Source organism: Toxotes jaculatrix, chromosome 3 (assembly GCF_017976425.1).
Source record: "Toxotes jaculatrix isolate fToxJac2 chromosome 3, fToxJac2.pri, whole genome shotgun sequence".
NCBI classification, from domain to species: Eukaryota; Metazoa; Chordata; class Actinopteri; family Toxotidae; genus Toxotes; species Toxotes jaculatrix.
This window is the reverse complement of record NC_054396.1, coordinates 7,179,993-7,196,356: the sequence shown is the minus strand read 5'-3', so window position 1 is coordinate 7,196,356 and position 16,364 is coordinate 7,179,993. Positions and strand designations below refer to the sequence as shown.

Genomic DNA, 16,364 nt, shown 5'->3' with positions numbered 1-16,364 from the left:
CAGTCGAGCACATCTGTTGCAGCTGGCTAGCTGTGACATGTTTGGCTGCAGCGTTCAGTCTCAGCGCATCACTCAGCAAGCTGCAATACACAAAGCAGGGGTGTTTATTAGCAACCACATACACAGTGTCATAGAGTTACTCGTGACCACGCTAGAGATCACATGAGAGGGCTATGTGAGGTCATCTTCAACAGAGGATTACATCCAGTCTCTTCTAAGATTAGTTCTTGTGATGAAGCCTGCTGGCTAATTTTAATACATTCTTCGAAAGGTCATACGATTCTGCATCATACTGTAATATGAAATGCATTATATGTATTTAGTTTACCAACCTTGCTGCCTTGGTCGCGAGTGCGGACTCTGAGCTTGTTGACCTGCGATTCGGCCACGTCAGCCCTCTCCTCTGCATCGTCAAGCTCATGCTGGAGCTTCCTGTACTTAGACAAGTTGGTGTTCGCTTGCTCCTCCTGCAGAGAGCAGGAAACCAGGAGCAATGTTTACTGTGTGGTGAACTGAAGCGATGCTCAGGCTGTTCAGTTACTTTTCCACTATATAAACCACTTCACCGCTCTGGCTGTGGTTAATGATGTGATTCAGATGATCAAATCACAATACAGCACACTAATAGTAAACAACTGACAGTGGACTCACCGCTTCCTCAGCCTGTCTCTTGTAACTCTTCAGCTTGACCTGCAGCTTGTCGATGAGGTCCTGCAGACGGACCAGGTTCTTCTTGTCTTCCTCTGCCTGCACCAACACCAAATGAATTCTTACATGCAATTCTTACTTGCATTCACACACCCCAGCATGCTCTTTGTACAGACAGTGGTGGTTTACCTGGTAGGATAGCTCTTTGATTCTCCTCTCATACTTGCGTACTCCCTTCTGACACTCTTGGCTCTTCTTTTGCTCAGTCTCCAGTTCATTCTCCAATTCTTTCACCTACCAGTGAGATCAGCAAATGACCAATCTGCTCTTTACCAACAACTGAGAGTGACTATGTAAATGTGGATTTCAGCTCTTACCCTGGCCTCCAGCTTCTGAACCTGCTTCTTGCCACCCTTGAGGGCAATCTGCTCAGCCTCATCCAGACGCATCTGCAGGTCCTTTATTGTCTGCTCCATGTTCTTCTTCATCCTCTCCAGATGGCCGCTGGTGTCCTGCTCCTTTTTCAGCTCCTCTGCCATCATGGCTGCCTACAAAAGACAGGAGACCAATGTTAAAGGGAAATTAAATGATCTCTGGACTGAACTGGACTGGATTGGAACCAACAGCAGTAATATTAACAGGCCTCTGACGCAGATGTTTTCGTAAGACATCAAGTAGTCAGGATGTCTATCAGATACAGTTTGAGTTACCTTGTAGTATAAATGTCTTGATGTTTTAAACTTGCACTTAATATTTTGTTTATTCAATATCTTACATCAGTGATGGCCTTTTTGGCCTTCTCCTCTGCATTGCGGCACTCCTGAACAGCATCATCAACCTCATTGGACAGCATGGACAGATCACTCTCCAGCTTCTTCTTCTGGTTGATCAGTCCAGTGTTCTGGAGCAAGACAGTCAGTTCAGAGACTTATTACAAGACTTAATTGTCAATTAATTTTTTTTCCATGTGGCTTCTTTCATTTCGAAAACTACTTGCTAGGACTCCATAGATCCTAACATAATATTTTCTATATTTAAATCAGCTAAATTAAGGAGATAGAAAATTTTCATCTTCAATCACAAAGACAACAACCTACCTGAGAGTGCAACAGATTGACTCTCTCAGTAGCCTCAAGCAGCTCATGCTCAGCTAGCTTGCGTGCACGGTCATTCTGGTCCAGCAGAGCCCTGAGCTCCTCCACCTCGGCAGCTAGCAGGTTGTTTCGGCGCTCAGTTACAGCTACCTGCTCCTTCAGCTCCTCATTCTGGTGAATAGTCTCGTCCAGCTCGAGCTGAATGTCCTGGAGTCATAGACCAAGTACAAGCAAAATATTTTGTTTAATATAACAACAGAAACATCTAAACCGGTAGCCAGTCTAAGTGTTGTGGCTGATGGGTGTATGTATTAATCAACCTGACTTGTGTGGTGAACTCACAGGATGGCTGCTGTATAGACTCACCTTGATCTGAACCTGCAGGTTTCTCAGGAGTTTCTGGGATTCGGAGGCCTGCCTGTTGGCGTGGTTCAGCTGCACCTCCATCTCGTTCAGGTCGCCCTCCATCTTCTTCCTCAGACGCACTGCCTCGTTGCGAGACTTAGCCTCGGCATCCAAGGTGCCCTGCATGGACTCCAGTGTTCTCTGGTGGTTACGACTAGAAGGTGACGAGGGGGGTAAGTAAATCGATTAGGAGGATACAATCCATATTTATGTGGAGTGGTTGATGGGGAAAAAATCTTAGATCTTCTATTGATGAAAAGAGTCTTAAAACTCACCGAAGGTTGTCAATTTCCTCATCCTTCTCTGCCAGCTTCCTGTCAACGTCGGCCTTGATCTGGTTAAGCTCCAGCTGGATCCTGAGTGTTTTGCTCTCTTCATGCTCCAGAGTGCCCTGAGATAGGCAGACACACCACTTACTGCTTGATGATATCCACCTCAGTCAGGAACATCCCACAGACCACAAGTAGAAGTGAGAGAACTTAGCAAACTCCTTACCTCAGCCTCCTCCAGTGCAGCTTGAATCTCACTTTTCTCCATGTCCAGACCCTTCTTCATCTTCTCCAGTTCATGAATAGTCTTCGCTCCCTGACTGATTTGATCAGACAGGTCAGCAATCTCCTCTGAGGAAGTAGAGATAGAAAAGTAGTGTATTTCTTTTAAGTCATTAAGTTTCTGCAATGCAATTTTCCTGCTGGGATTTAAAGATGTCAGCTGTACCTTGGAGGTTCTTGTTCTCCCTCTTGATGGTCTCCAGATGATCCAGGGTCTCCTCATAAGAATTCTTCAGTTTGAAGAGCTCTGTGCTCAGACCACGAGACTCTTTTTGAGAGGACTCCAGCTCTGACTGGCATTCTTCGTACTTCTGTCTCCACTCAGCCAACACCTGGACAGCACAATGAGGGGTTACAGTGGAGCCAAAATCCTGAGATTGACCTACTGTAAATTGTACAAGAACCCAACTCAACCTCTGTAGTAAACTGCGACAAGAAACTAATAACTTTTCAAGTTGTAGGTCCCTGCTTCTATTTGCCAGTACCTTGTCAAAGTTGCGTTGTTTCTTGTCAAGGGCAGCAGCTGCAGCATTGGCACGTTCTAGGTCGATGACCAGGTCTTCGATCTCTGTCTGGAGCCGGTGTTTGGTCTTCTCCAGGGAGGAGCACTTGGCATTGGATGCCTCTACTGACTCTTCAGCCTCCTGCAGACGTGTCACCAACTTCTTCCTAATGAGAAGCAAACAGATTTGACTCTCACACCTTCAAACGATCATCCTGCACCATCTGATTCTGACAAAAACCATCTCACTCACTTGGCTTCCTCCAGCTCCTCAGTCCTCTGGATGGCATCAGTTTCATACTTAGTCCTCCACTGAGCCACCTCAGCGTTGGCCTTGGACAGAGCTCTCTGCAGCTCAGCCTTGGCCTCTTGTTCCTCATCGTACTGCTCTCGCAGAAGATCACAGTCGTGTCGAGATGATTGCAGTGCATGGGCCAGGGCGTTCTTAGCCTTTAGAGACCAACCATGATGGTGGAGAGCAGTTAACGAAACTGGAGGAATCTCTACGAGTTAGCTGCCAGCCTTGTTGATAATAACTACTGACTGATACAATCATAGGTAGCTAACCTTGTTCTCCTCCTCCAGCTGTTTCTTGAGTTCCTCGACATTCTGGCTGAAGGAGTTCTTGGCACGCTGGAGCTGAGACATCATGGCTTCTCGCTCTTCAAGCTTCCTGCCCAGCTCGGCTACACCGGGAGGAGAAACGGGTATCTGTCTTACTAACCAGCCTGTGAAATCTGATTGTGAGATTTATGATAAAAAGAAAGGTCTTTACCACTCTCAGCCTGAGCACGGGCCCTTTGGGTGTTGGTTTCATTGAGCTGCCTCTGGAGCTCTTCAACCTTGGCTTTAGCCTCGTTCATTTGGTCTTCATACAGGCGACACATTTTCTCTGAAGTGGCCTGCAAACAAAAATGTTTGTATTTTGAAGGATTGATCTAATTTGGTCCAGTGCCTGCTTTAAATCTCTCAATGTGTTTCTTGCTCTACCTTTCCCTTGGAAAGCTGCTCCACAGTGGAGGCCAGATCATCAGCCTCCATCTTGGCCTCACTCCTCTCCTTTTCCAGCTTTTGTTTGACTCGCTGCAGGCTGTCGATCTGCTCGCTCAGCTCTGCAACGCTGTCTGCGTGCTTCTTCCGCAAGGCTGCTGTTGTGGCTTCGTGGTGCAGTATGGCTTCCTCCAGGTCTCGCCGCATCTTCAGGAAATCTGCCTCTCTTTTTTTGTTAATCTCGATCTGGGCTGAGGTAGCCCCACCAGCCTCTTCAAGGCGCTCACTCAGCTCCTCCAGCTCACGAGCCACATCTCCGCGCTGCTTCTCCACTTTGGCCCTACAAGCTCGGTCAGCCTCCAGTTCCTCCTCGAGCTCCTCCGTACGAGCCTGGAAGAAAATAACAGTCAGTTATTGAGTCAAAATTATGTTTCATAATGGCTCTATTGGAGGTTAAGAGACTAGTCTGCACCTGTAACTCCTTTATCTTCTTCTGGAGCTGATTGACCAAGGCTTGCTCATCTTCAATCCTTGTGCTTATCTCATTCATTTCAAAGTCTTTCCTAGTAGAAAATATTTGATAATCGTTGTTAATCATTACTTCTTAACACCTTTAAAGACAAGATGATGTTTTTTCTGTGAATATATGGTAACTCACTTTTTCAGCTTCTCTTCAAGTTGCTGTTTGTCGTTCTCCAGGTCCATAACAGACTCCAAGGAGAGTTTCAGATCTCCCTCCAGCTTACGTTTGACCCGTTCCAGGTCCATACGCAGTTTCTTCTCTTGTTCCAGCGAGCCTTCCAGCTGATTCACATTAGGAAAAATGCTACATATTACTGCATGCATGTTATGTTACCCCCCTGTGGACTAAATAATACAACAGTATTTTTTTCTCTGCTTTTTAAAATGATAAATAAACTCACATCATCTACTTGTTGCTCCAGCTTTGCCTTGGCTTTGGTCAGAGTGTTGACTTTGTCTTCCTCTGCCTGCAGGTCATCCAGAGTCTGCTGATGAGCCTCCTGGAGAGCCTTCTTCTCCTTGGTAAGTTTCAGTATGGTTTCATCCAGAGCTGCCATTTCCTCAATCAGGTTCTTCACCTGCAGAAAGAAATTTGACACTTAGAAAATCCACTAAATATGGTTTGGATCTTCCCTCTGTCTTTTAGTGCCCTCTGGAGGCAATTCACTGCTTCCACTCTCCTCACCTTGTTCTCAGTGGCATGTTTCTCCTTTTCCACCTTAGCCAGAGTGATCTCCAGATCGTCAATGTCCTTCTTCAACTCGGCGCACTCGTCCTCCAGCTTGCGCTTCTTGGCGAGCACATTAGCGCTCATCTCCTCCTCATCCTCCAGCCTCTCCATGATTTCTTTCACTTTGGCCTCCAGCTGGATCTTAGTTTTGATGAGCAGGTCACAGCGGTCCTCGGCATCTGCCAGATTGTCTTGCTCCTATGTGATAGAGGACAAACAAAGCGACAGTGGTAAGAGCCGTCACACACTACTACAGTATGTGATATTTCTAAAAGCTGAATATCTGAATCCTGTACATCACTTACTGCCTGCAGCTGTAGAGCGAGGTCATTCTTCTCTTGGATCAGGCTGACCTGCCTCTCCTCCAGCTCTTTCCGCTTGACCTCGGACTTCTCCAGAGCCTCCTTCAGCTTGGCCAGCTCGTCCTTTAGAGAGGCTAGCTCTTTCTCGTTGGCAGCACTCTTCAGTAGAGGCTTTATTTTGAAGAAGAGCTTCATCCAGGGCCAGTGCTTAACAGCATTGAAGGCCCGGATGTTCCACTGGATGATCATCAGAGCTTCCCTGAAAATGGGAATGGATATGAGAACTTTCCTTAGACTTCCTGTTCTTGTCAGGTTAAAAACTATTTGATTAAAAAAAACATAAAAAGTCCCATTGAGATTAAGAATCTCTTCTTCAAAGAGATTCAAAACACATAGTTAAACATAGAAAACACAATAGGACACAATGAAAAGAACTACAAGCTCTTTTAATTGTATTAGGGAACTTCAATAGATGGATTCAATAGATAAGTTTAAAAGACTCAATTTTGTAACCAGGTAAAGAGTAAAGGGTTCAAATGGATAGCTAAAAGTAATTAAACACCCAAATATACCTAAAAGTAGTTCATAACTAAACTTTTACAGTTCTGTTGTATTAAAAATATTACAAAAATATCCACAAATCATGTTAAAATGACATTTAATTTAAAATCAATTCAAATGAGCACATTTGGATTAAGGGGTACTCAAGCTCATCTGATATTGATATCTGAGATTTATCCTGGACTTCCCCGTTCAGTTATTTGGTTACTTCTCCTTGGTGCTTGATTTTTGGCACTAACCCAGCAACTTGTCATAGTAATGTAACAAAACAAGACAAATAATGTCTTCTTTTGTTTTGTCCTGTGTTCATGTTGTCTCGTGGGTTTTGCTTTTATTTTGAAATGTGTTCTCCTTTTGTTTCAGGTGACTTACCCTTCCTCTTGTTTCCCTCCTGTGTGATTGTTTTCCCCGCCCCAATTGTTTCCACCTGTTTCCCCTTACCTGGTGTCTATATATAGTCTGCATCTCCCCTTGTCCTGTGCCAGTTCGTCTCGTCTTTATGTCAGGGAACCAGCGTTTTGCCCATGCTACCGTCCCCTTGTCAAGCCAGGTTTTGTATTTTGTTGTTACCTTTCCTTGTTAGAGCTACTGTTTTCATTGCTAGATTTTCCTTTGTTTAGTCATTGTGCCTTTTGTCCTCGTATGAGTGATTTTTTTTGTTCTCACATTATCTTGTTGCCTTTTGGAGTGATTTTCAGTTGTACTTTGTAATAAATTATTGTTTATTTTGTACTTTGTCTTCAAGTTGTGCATTTGGGTTCAGGTCCAAGTACAGCCTTAACAGCAACTATCTACTCCCTTGTGTCTAATCATACACCGAGGGATGCGACGTGAAATCATACACCTAATGATGCTTTTGATGTTTCATGACTGTGACCAAACAGGGTTACTAGATTGATTTAGTCTCAGCAGGATGGCGTCTCACAGCCCTAAATATCGACCCAGAGCAGATTGGTCAAGGACTTCCTGTCAGTGTTTAGGGGGTGAGTTTGAGTGAGCGTGCACACACTGGGGTGGAAGGTGACTGAAGGAGGGTGGGAGGGTGAAGGGGGAGCTGATTGCATGTTTGACATGACTCCATGCCGAGTGCCTCTCAAAGGTGAGCGTCTGTGTTTATTTAGAAACTAAAACCCTCTGTCCAACGGCCGGCTTTAATCCTCTGTCACCCTCCACATATTCCATCAATGCATTCACTTAGAAATACAGGCGCCGCGGACAAAAGGGGCCAGGGGCCATCGGGCATCCAGGGAGGGGGCAGAGGGTTGTATTTTTAGGGAGGGCCGAGCAGCTGCCACTTGACACATGTCGCCACCTGGCTCTGAGGACACCGTCAGCATTGTTTAATTTAGAGAGAGCGGATGGAGAGAATGGACTGAAACCTGTGAGAGTGGTGTGTGTGTGTGTGAGTGGGGCCCTTATTAACAGTAGGGCCACACACACATGCCTGGTGGCCATACAAGGGCAAGCACACGCCTCACACACGCCGATAACACTGCCCTTGCATGCCACGCATACTAGAGCAAGGGAGTGAACACTAAGGTATAGTGTGTCACAAGCTGAAAGGCTCGCGGCCGATCGTGCTGCTGTTGAACCTGTTCACAGGAGCAACTGGTGCTGGACTTTTTTTTTTTTTTGTGTACTCATGTCTTCACCTTACAGTGAGGTATAAAGCTCAAAGGCTTTCTTGTGTCTATGAATACATTTTATATTCATTTTGGATTAGGACAGACATTTTGTTGGCAAAAGTCAAAGTCTTCATTGCCTTTTACCTCCTTTCCCTCATCCTCTGCAGCTCCATCCTCATGATTTTACCACGAGCAGCTGCCTGCAGCAGCGTCAGGACTTTGGCCAAACGCTCGTCCCTCAGCTCCTCGAGGTGACCCAGCAGGCCAGCCTTGAAGAACACCTACATGAAGAAAGGTAAGATTAAGCTGACAGCACAGCTTTTAAAATTAAGAAAGATATAACCCAAAATAAATGAATGAAGTGGTGGCTGGATCAGATACAGTTAAAAGGATTGTTATATGTCTGATCAGATGCTAATTTAAATAGATATCAGCATGCTGTTCTTCCAATTTCTAAATCATTTGTCAATTGTAGGACATACTGTCTGATTATTTAGTCATGCACCGCCCTGCACAGGGGTAGAAGAAGTACTTATATGTAGCAATAACACAATGAAAAAAATATTCTGTCACATCATTTGAATGTTTGAGTTTGTTGAGAAATGTTTAACTACTTTATACACTGTTGGGTAATTTAATCTGTAACATCACATCATTAAATATTTTGCGTTAATCTGCCATGTAACTAGTAACGTGGAGTAAAAGTGTAATGTAGCATAAAATACTCAGGTAAAGACCAAGTACCTCGAAATTATACTTAAGTACGGTTCTTGTTTCTATGCACTTCCACATCACATTCCACCACTGGCTCTGTATGACACACAAGCTGCTGTCTTTTACCTTTGTGTGTCCAAACTTGTACTGGTTGTGGTCGATATCCAGGGAGGCCAGCAGCTTCTCTGCAGCTTTCCTGCTGTCCACAAACTTGTCATCTGGGATGGCGTGTGGATTCAGGATGCGATAGCTGAACACATGAAAAGAGTGTTTCAGGACTAATTATCAGTTCAGACTGAATGTCAGTCCCATGATATCGAAGATAATAATAATTTTGCCTCTTATGTGCGTCTGGTTTGTCTTACCGCTGTTTGAACTCAGCGTAGAGGATGCGGTTGGGAAAGCCCTTTCTGCAGATCCTGATGCCTTCTAACACGCCGTTGCAGCGCAGCTGGTGCAGCACTAAGAATGGGTCCATGATCCCTGCACAGATCGGGATTCAAACGTTAGCCTAGTCCCCATCGCTTGGCCCCTGATGATATGTGATGATTGTGCTGTGTGTTACCTGGAGTCTTGGTCTCATTAGGGATGATGCAGCGAACAAAGTGGGGCTGGGTGCTGCGAAGGTTGGTCATCAGCTTGTTCAGGTTTTCCTGGAGTAAAGGAGAAATACAGCAAATTAGGTTAAACGAGTCACAACAAATTGACTATTCTACTATTAAAATATCACTTATTGCAATAAATAACAACACAACCTTCATGTAAATGTCTTATTGTGTTACTCATGTGAAATCCTTGATGTAAAGGAGAGAGGAGCCAGCACAGACTTAAAGTGATGTTCATGTGATCATTGCCCTAAACATCACTGCAAGTCTTAACTGCCTCCACCTCAGCTCTGCAGAGATGCCCTCACTTTCCCACATCACCTGAAACATTGTTATATGGATTAACTTCATTCAGCTGCATCAGTAATGGAGTGTTTGACGCTGCGTTGTCAGGCTCACCTTGTGAAGCTGAGACACAGTCTGGAAAGAAGCTGCCTTCTTCCTCTTCTCCTTGCTGCCAGGCTTTGGGTCAGATGCTGCGAGGTAATTAGCAGAGTGATTGATTTGCCCATTTTAAGGTGGACTACATGCTACCGTCTGAGTCCTGTTTACTGTACCTGAGTCTGAGCCAACGTAATTCTCATACAGAGAGGCTAGCAGCTTGTTGGAAGACTTTTGGAAACATGCCACCACCGTCTCGTTCAGAGGGTCTTTGTTTTTATCCAGCCACCCAATGATGTTATATGGTACCTGTGATGCACAGCAGGGGACACCCAAACTACTAAATTCTGTATGTAACAATTAATATCAATGAACTGAGTCTGTGCTTTAGTAAGAAACTCACTTACCACTCCAGCGTAGTGCACCAGCTCGAAATGGGCCTCGTACTTGCGTTTCTTGTCTGGCCGTGGCTTTAGGAAATTAGGTGACTTGCCAATGTGATTATCATACAGCTTGGCTTTGAAGCTGTTGTCTGTGGCCTTTGGGAACATGCATTCCTCTTCAAGGATGGACATGATGCCCATTGGCTGGAGGAAGAGCAGCGTGTTAATCTAAAACGCCTCTATGAAATCATCTGTGATTCAACTTTGCCTGTTATGAATGCAGTTCTTCACAACACCTTTTCAATGAGATCAATGCAAGCTTGAAGGTCCAACCCAAAGTCGATGAAGGTCCATTCGATGCCCTCACGTTTGTACTCCTCCTGCTCCAGGATGAACATGTGGTGGTTGAAAAACTGTTGCAGTTTTTCATTTGTGAAGTTGATGCACAGCTGCTCGAAGCTATTGAGCTGCAATGAAAGAGGAACAGGTGTTCAGAGGAAGCACTGGCAGTGAACAGCATCAAAAACACTGAGATTCTTCCTGCAGCATTGCTAATTCACCACCACGAGAAAGAGGGTGAGACACAGACAGAGAGCCTGTTGATTCTAAACCTAGAGTTTTTAAATAAAGACAACTTTAATATCTGTATAAACACGAAAAATGTTTGTAATATGGATGAACTTACTTCAAAGATCTCAAACCCAGCGATGTCCAGGACTCCTATGAAGAACTGGCGCGGCAGGGAGGTGTACAGGGTCCGGTTGATGCGTCCCACAAGCCATTTGAACATGCGGTCATACGTGGCTTTTGCCAGAGCACCGACAGCGTAGTTAACCTACAGCACCCACGCACAGGCAGAGTAAAGCTGTCATTCACATGGATAGCCCCTGTTGCTTAGATACCAGATTCTAGTGTGTGTAGAGTGGCGACTGTATTGATCGACCGAGGATTAAGAAGCTGTCCCTCTTCAGCATACTAGTCATCCAGTGAAGCTGCACACACTGAATTACTACAGCGTAAAGCACCTTTCATACTACAGTTCTGCTTTTAACTAATGTCGTTCAGTCACAGTATTTTTCACCGCTCTCATCAGTAGCTACTGTTGTCTGTTTTACAAAATCTGAAAAACATACAGCAGACATTACACCTCCTCACCTGTTCGACGTTCTGTCCCTTCACCACATACTCGTTCCCCACCTTCACCCTAGGGTGGAGGAGGCCCTTGATGAGATCAGCTGAACTGACTCCCATCAGGTACGAGGCCTTGTCTGCACCTGGTCAAACAACAGGACAAAAAACAAAACAAAAGAAAGAGTGAATCACAAACATTCTTTTAAATCTGTTCTTGCTTTTGTGCCAGAGTTCACATTACTGGTTCTTACTTTCGGTGCCGTCGGCCTCCGCCTGCTCCTCGCGCTGCTTTTGCTTGAATTTCATGTTGCCAAAGTGCATGATGGCTCCGACTATTTTATAGCAGCCATACTTCTCATCGGGCAGGAAGCCGAGGATGTCCATGGCATGCTGCAAAGAGGCAAAGAAGTTATCCCACAACCTGACCTGCACAGTGTTCTGAATCGCTCAGAGTCTGGAAAAGATAAAAGTTCTTACATCGGTGGCCATCAGCTCCTGTCCGTCATCCAAGTTCTCCACGGTAGTGACTCCTTGGGAGCAGAAATGATAGTCATACGGGTTGGAGGACACCAGCAGCATGTCTGGAACAAAGAGTTAACAGGATTATGTCACAGTCCTGCAGTAGTAAGGGATAAAATATCCAAAGCAGCCTGAATTACACACCTAACAGTTCTGGTTTCTTCTGTGACATGATCTGGTAGTAGATGTGGTAGCTCCTCTCACCAGGCTGCTGAAATATCACTCTGGATTTTTCCAGAAGATCTGAGGGTCAGGAGAGGTGTGAGATGATCATATTAGACATGAAACAAAATGAGAAATGTGTGGCGTTAAAAGACTGTGTGTGACCATCAGCTCACATATATCAATATCAGCCGAGGCCAGTTTGCCAGTAGGTCCAAAGTGGATCCTGATGAACTTGCCCTGTGGGAAATTGGTCAAAATAATTATGAGATGCGAAAAAGAACTTAGCGTAATTTAAAATGTATATTATTCAATATACTATACATGGGGAATTTTCCAGGCACTCACAAAGCGGGACGAGTTGTCGTTCCTTAGCGTTTTGGCATTACCAAACGCCTCCATGGCAGGGTTCGCCTCAATGATCTGATCCTCCAGAGTTCCCTGGAAGAGAAAATTATAATATCAGGATGCTAAGTCACATTATTTTTACAATTTACAGTTTATTTTAAATAGCTGTTAAACACAATGTGGCTGCATTGAATTTTCTGCAGCTTAAACTTACCCCTGTTTTAGTGGCAGGACCTTGCTGCAAAAGAGGAAGGTGAGAAGCCTGTGAGTGTGACATTATATCAGGCGTGACTGAATAATGCTCTCACAACCAAAGGGGAACACCATGATCAACTGGAAAATTAGAAACTGGTTGTTAAAGCTGTGGTAAAAACCAATGGCCCCCTTGTTTTATATGATGAGGTGTGGTGAACGCAGGGGAGAAAAAGGGAGGAAAAATGAGCATCAAACCACATAGAAAAGTCAAAAACCAAAAATCAAAGCAAAGGGGAAGAAAACTTGGAGCTAAAAAAAAAAAAAGACATGGAAAGGTGAAAATAAAAATAATTCAAAAATCAATGAGGAAGCATAGTAGAGTGGCTGGAAATGGCTACACAACACATGAGGGTAAAGACTCAGACATGAATGTAATCAGTTCTCACATTCACCACTTCGACAGTGAGGAAAATGTATGGACACAGTTTAAAGGGAATACACTGAAGGACTCCTGGGACCAAGAAAATGAAGAAAAGAAAAATAAAGTACAGCAAAAAAAAAAAAAAAGCTTTAAAAAGGGGGTGGAAAACAAAAATATGGGTTGCCATATCAGCCTTACTCCTTTTTTGGCAGTTGTTTCCCCAAGAGCTGCCACAATGGCAAAATACTGAATGACACGTTTCGTGTTGACAGTTTTGCCAGCACCGGATTCTCCGCTATAGGAGTGTGAAAAATAACAAAGTGTACAACAGGTAGAGTAAAAACTGTTCACAAAACTGGTAAAAGAAGTGTAAATCAAAACCATTACACTGCAGGTTACAAAACAGAAAGAAAAAGAAAAAAAAAAGAAAAAGAAAAAGCGAGGAATAAATTTCAGCCAAAGCCAAAAACTTTTGAGGAAAAAAATAACAAATCTTTAAAGTGACTGCGTGTGGAGAGTCTACGTGTTACACGGCTGCTCATACGGTTACAAACTGTCTGTTTCTTCTCTAATTTCTGACTTGAAACAAGACAAAAAATATATTGATCTTATTAAATACTAAATATAAATACTTACGTGATGAGCATGGACTGGTTCTCTCGATCTGATGAGGAGAAAACAAGCAAACGTGTTTATATCTGGTACATGTATCAGTGCTTATATGCTTGTGTTTTCTGTATGTTGTTATAATATTTTAGTGTATGAAGACACTCACTGCGCAGCATGTCATTGTAGGCATTGTCTGCAATGGAGTAGATGTGTGGCGGCGCCTCAGAGCGGCGTTTGCCTTTGTAAGCGGCTACCACAGGGGCTGTGTAGACAGGCAGCCATTTATATGGATTCACTGTCACACAGAAGAGCCCGGAGTAGGTCTGAGGGAACAGGAGGACATGACACAAGATTAACTCACCATGATACATCACTTTAAACCAGAATCAATCATCTTTGTAGTGACAGGTTGACATTGCTCAAACTCACAGTTTAACCCTGTAATTTAATCTGTGTAATTATGCCCTTTGGAAACATGGGAGAGGGGAAGAACCATCAGCTCATAATGAGATACTCACATAGATCATCCAGGCAGAGTAGCGTCTGCGCAGGTTGTACAGCACAGAGGCCTCGTTGAGGTGTGTCAGCATGGCCATGTCTTCGATCATGTCATACTTAGGAGGATTCATCTGCTGGATGTCGTTATCCTTCACCGTCAGAGTCTAAAGCCACCAACGCAGGCAGACATGAGGAAGGGCTCATGGGACTGTACTGTACTGTACATACTGTATGTGTTCATGTGTCTGTAGTTTAGGTTTTCACTGCGTAGCAATCAAAATCAAAGAAAATCTGTAGGTGGATGGGTGATCACTTACCCTGCCATCTTTGGTCTCAACAATGACTTTGTCACCGCTGAGCTCCTTGATCTCAATCTCAATGTACGCCTCTTTTTCATCAGGGATCCAGGCTCGTTTCTTACCTAACATACAGCAGAGGGGTGTGAAGTTAGTGGGAGCATGCTCACTAAAATCCAAAAGTCAGAGACAGAGATTACAAGAGAAACTGAAGAATAAAATCATCACAAAGTCAAGTATTACACAAATAAACCTATGTGGAAGATAACTTTAAAAAAAAGTTGGTCTCTTTCAGTGTTTCTTATAGTAAAAATAATTTAGTATTTAATATAGTAATAATTAACAATTGTGGTAATAATCATAATCATTTAACATGCCGTTTTTAAAGCAAGCTCACAAGGAAATAAGTTTGACATTTTAATTTCACAGAAGAAGAGAAAGTAATTCAACAGTTGCAGAACAATTATATTAAATAAAAGGAAATAATTTATACACGTTATGTCCAGTTTGAAACCTTTTAATTCCGCCTTAAAAACACTACGACAAACTAAAACTGCAATGACAAACCTTATTTGACACCACCTGCTGTATTTTAACCTTATTTAACAAGTGATACAAATTTAAGATTGTGTCCAAAACTATATTTAATTATGATATGAATATTTTTAATGTGATTTGCCCTATAAGGTTCCGTTTCTTTGATGTGTCCTTATTAGGCCTACCGTCAAAAGCCACGGTGTGCGCCGCCAGCAGCTCCAGATCAGATTTGCGTAAAAACGGTGCAGCCTCCCCGAACTCCTTCGTGTCAAAGCGCGACATGGTGACAACTCCTCGCCGGCCCCCCAAAAACCGGGACGCAGCAGTGAGACAGACGAGTTGTGGAATTCCTTTGGTAAGAAAACAAAGCTTTGTGTTAGTCAGCAGCTCTCACTGTGTTATAAGCTGTTTTTCTTACTTCAGTCTTCCGTTTTTGATGAACACAAAACGATGCCGTGAAACACTGCTCGTGCGTAAAGAGCGCAAATCCACTATCATCAAATGAGAACAAAAAAAAAAAAATATAGAAACCTGCGGCGCGTTTACTGACGCGTGCCAGCGAAGGTAAACAGTATCACTACACTGGTGAGAATGAAATTAAGACTCTATAAGACGTTTTTAGGGGCAGCCAACCCGTGCGTAAAATGCGTAATGATCAACCTACCAAACAAAGGCAAAAAGTTGTCCACTGACCTCAGGACGACCACAACGAAATAACAGCTTGGTGAGATGTGCCCCCCTTTATACTGTGTTCCTCAAGGTCACGGTCAGTGGACATTTGTCCCTCATTAGCATATGCCACCTCCTCCGACGCCTATTGGTGCTGAGCGCCTGTCTCAATTGACACAAAAGGAAAGCTACGTTTTTGTCATTGCGCTAAACCCAAGCCGGCTATTTTTGTATCCCAGTTATTTTATGCACTGTACACACTGCGAGGGAGTGGGAGAGAGTTGCATTAGGAGCATCCCTGTAGGGGGGAATTTTTTCACTTCATAGATTTTGAAGGGCAGTGCATCATTGCCTCGACCAGGACAGTGATCTGTGCACACACCTGGCAACAAAACCTGGAAATTTGAGGGAATATTCACAGGGAAAACACAAAATTATATACACAAAATATTGAAAGAAAAAACGAGTTTCAGTCAGAACTCCTAAGTACACATCTAGAATTGCTTTGCTGTTTTTCTCCACTCTCAGCCTCTTGATAAACACAAATGAACTGGTCCCACTGTAGGTGACTTTGATGCTCATGAGCTCATGCTGGCCCCCAAGTAATAGCCCTGCTGCTTTTGTGTTGTTAAGTGCCAGCAGGGATGTTTGCTATTGTGTGTGGCCACGGAGGATGCAACCTTAGAAGAGATTATTTCAAGAGCTGTGTGGCATTAAACATGCTACTATAAATACCCAACATCTTATTAATAGCGAGAAACATGGCGCATGGCTCCTAGAAGAAAAATAAAGTGTCTCCTATGAGTTTAAAAACAAACAAACATGAGCGACAATTCAGCCAAAAGATGTGATGAAAGTTTCCACATTTACTTTTAGTTTCTTCTGACTGTTTCTTCATAGCCAGAAACATCTAGAGCTCTGACACCTTCGGGCCTGAGATGAAAATGTTAAGTATTCTGGTAACCT

The 16,364-nt window shown here is 43.7% G+C and overlaps 1 protein-coding gene across 2 annotated transcripts; it reads right to left on the bottom strand.

Moving 5' to 3' along the window:
• Positions 1–287: 287 nt before the first annotated feature.
• Positions 288–15,131, bottom strand: myh7ba (myosin, heavy chain 7B, cardiac muscle, beta a). Of its 2 annotated transcripts, XM_041033300.1 has the most exons (41): positions 14,915–15,131; positions 14,214–14,317; positions 13,917–14,060; positions 13,565–13,721; positions 13,426–13,453; positions 12,988–13,084; positions 12,174–12,266; positions 12,002–12,065; positions 11,808–11,906; positions 11,622–11,725; positions 11,396–11,534; positions 11,169–11,287; positions 10,699–10,848; positions 10,310–10,480; positions 10,038–10,217; positions 9,807–9,939; positions 9,649–9,725; positions 9,210–9,297; positions 9,010–9,127; positions 8,771–8,894; positions 8,075–8,211; positions 5,748–6,003; positions 5,398–5,640; positions 5,114–5,290; positions 4,849–4,994; positions 4,663–4,753; positions 4,191–4,580; positions 3,976–4,102; positions 3,768–3,886; positions 3,454–3,650; positions 3,184–3,367; positions 2,865–3,030; positions 2,643–2,767; positions 2,423–2,538; positions 2,109–2,301; positions 1,746–1,949; positions 1,424–1,549; positions 1,026–1,196; positions 838–942; positions 652–747; positions 288–467 (listed from the first exon to the last, which is right to left on the bottom strand). In XM_041033300.1, the coding sequence occupies exons 1-41, from the start codon at positions 15,009–15,011 to the stop codon at positions 288–290; spliced, it is 5,835 nt and encodes a 1,944-aa protein (XP_040889234.1). In that variant the 5' UTR covers positions 15,012–15,131. The 2 variants fall into 2 exon arrangements, with proteins under 2 accessions (XP_040889234.1, XP_040889235.1); XM_041033301.1 differs by lacking the exons at positions 12,988–13,084; positions 13,917–14,060; positions 14,214–14,317; positions 14,915–15,131 and adding an exon at positions 12,388–12,411 and having other exon boundaries at positions 13,565–13,572.
• Between the last annotated feature and the right edge of the window lie 1,233 nt (positions 15,132–16,364).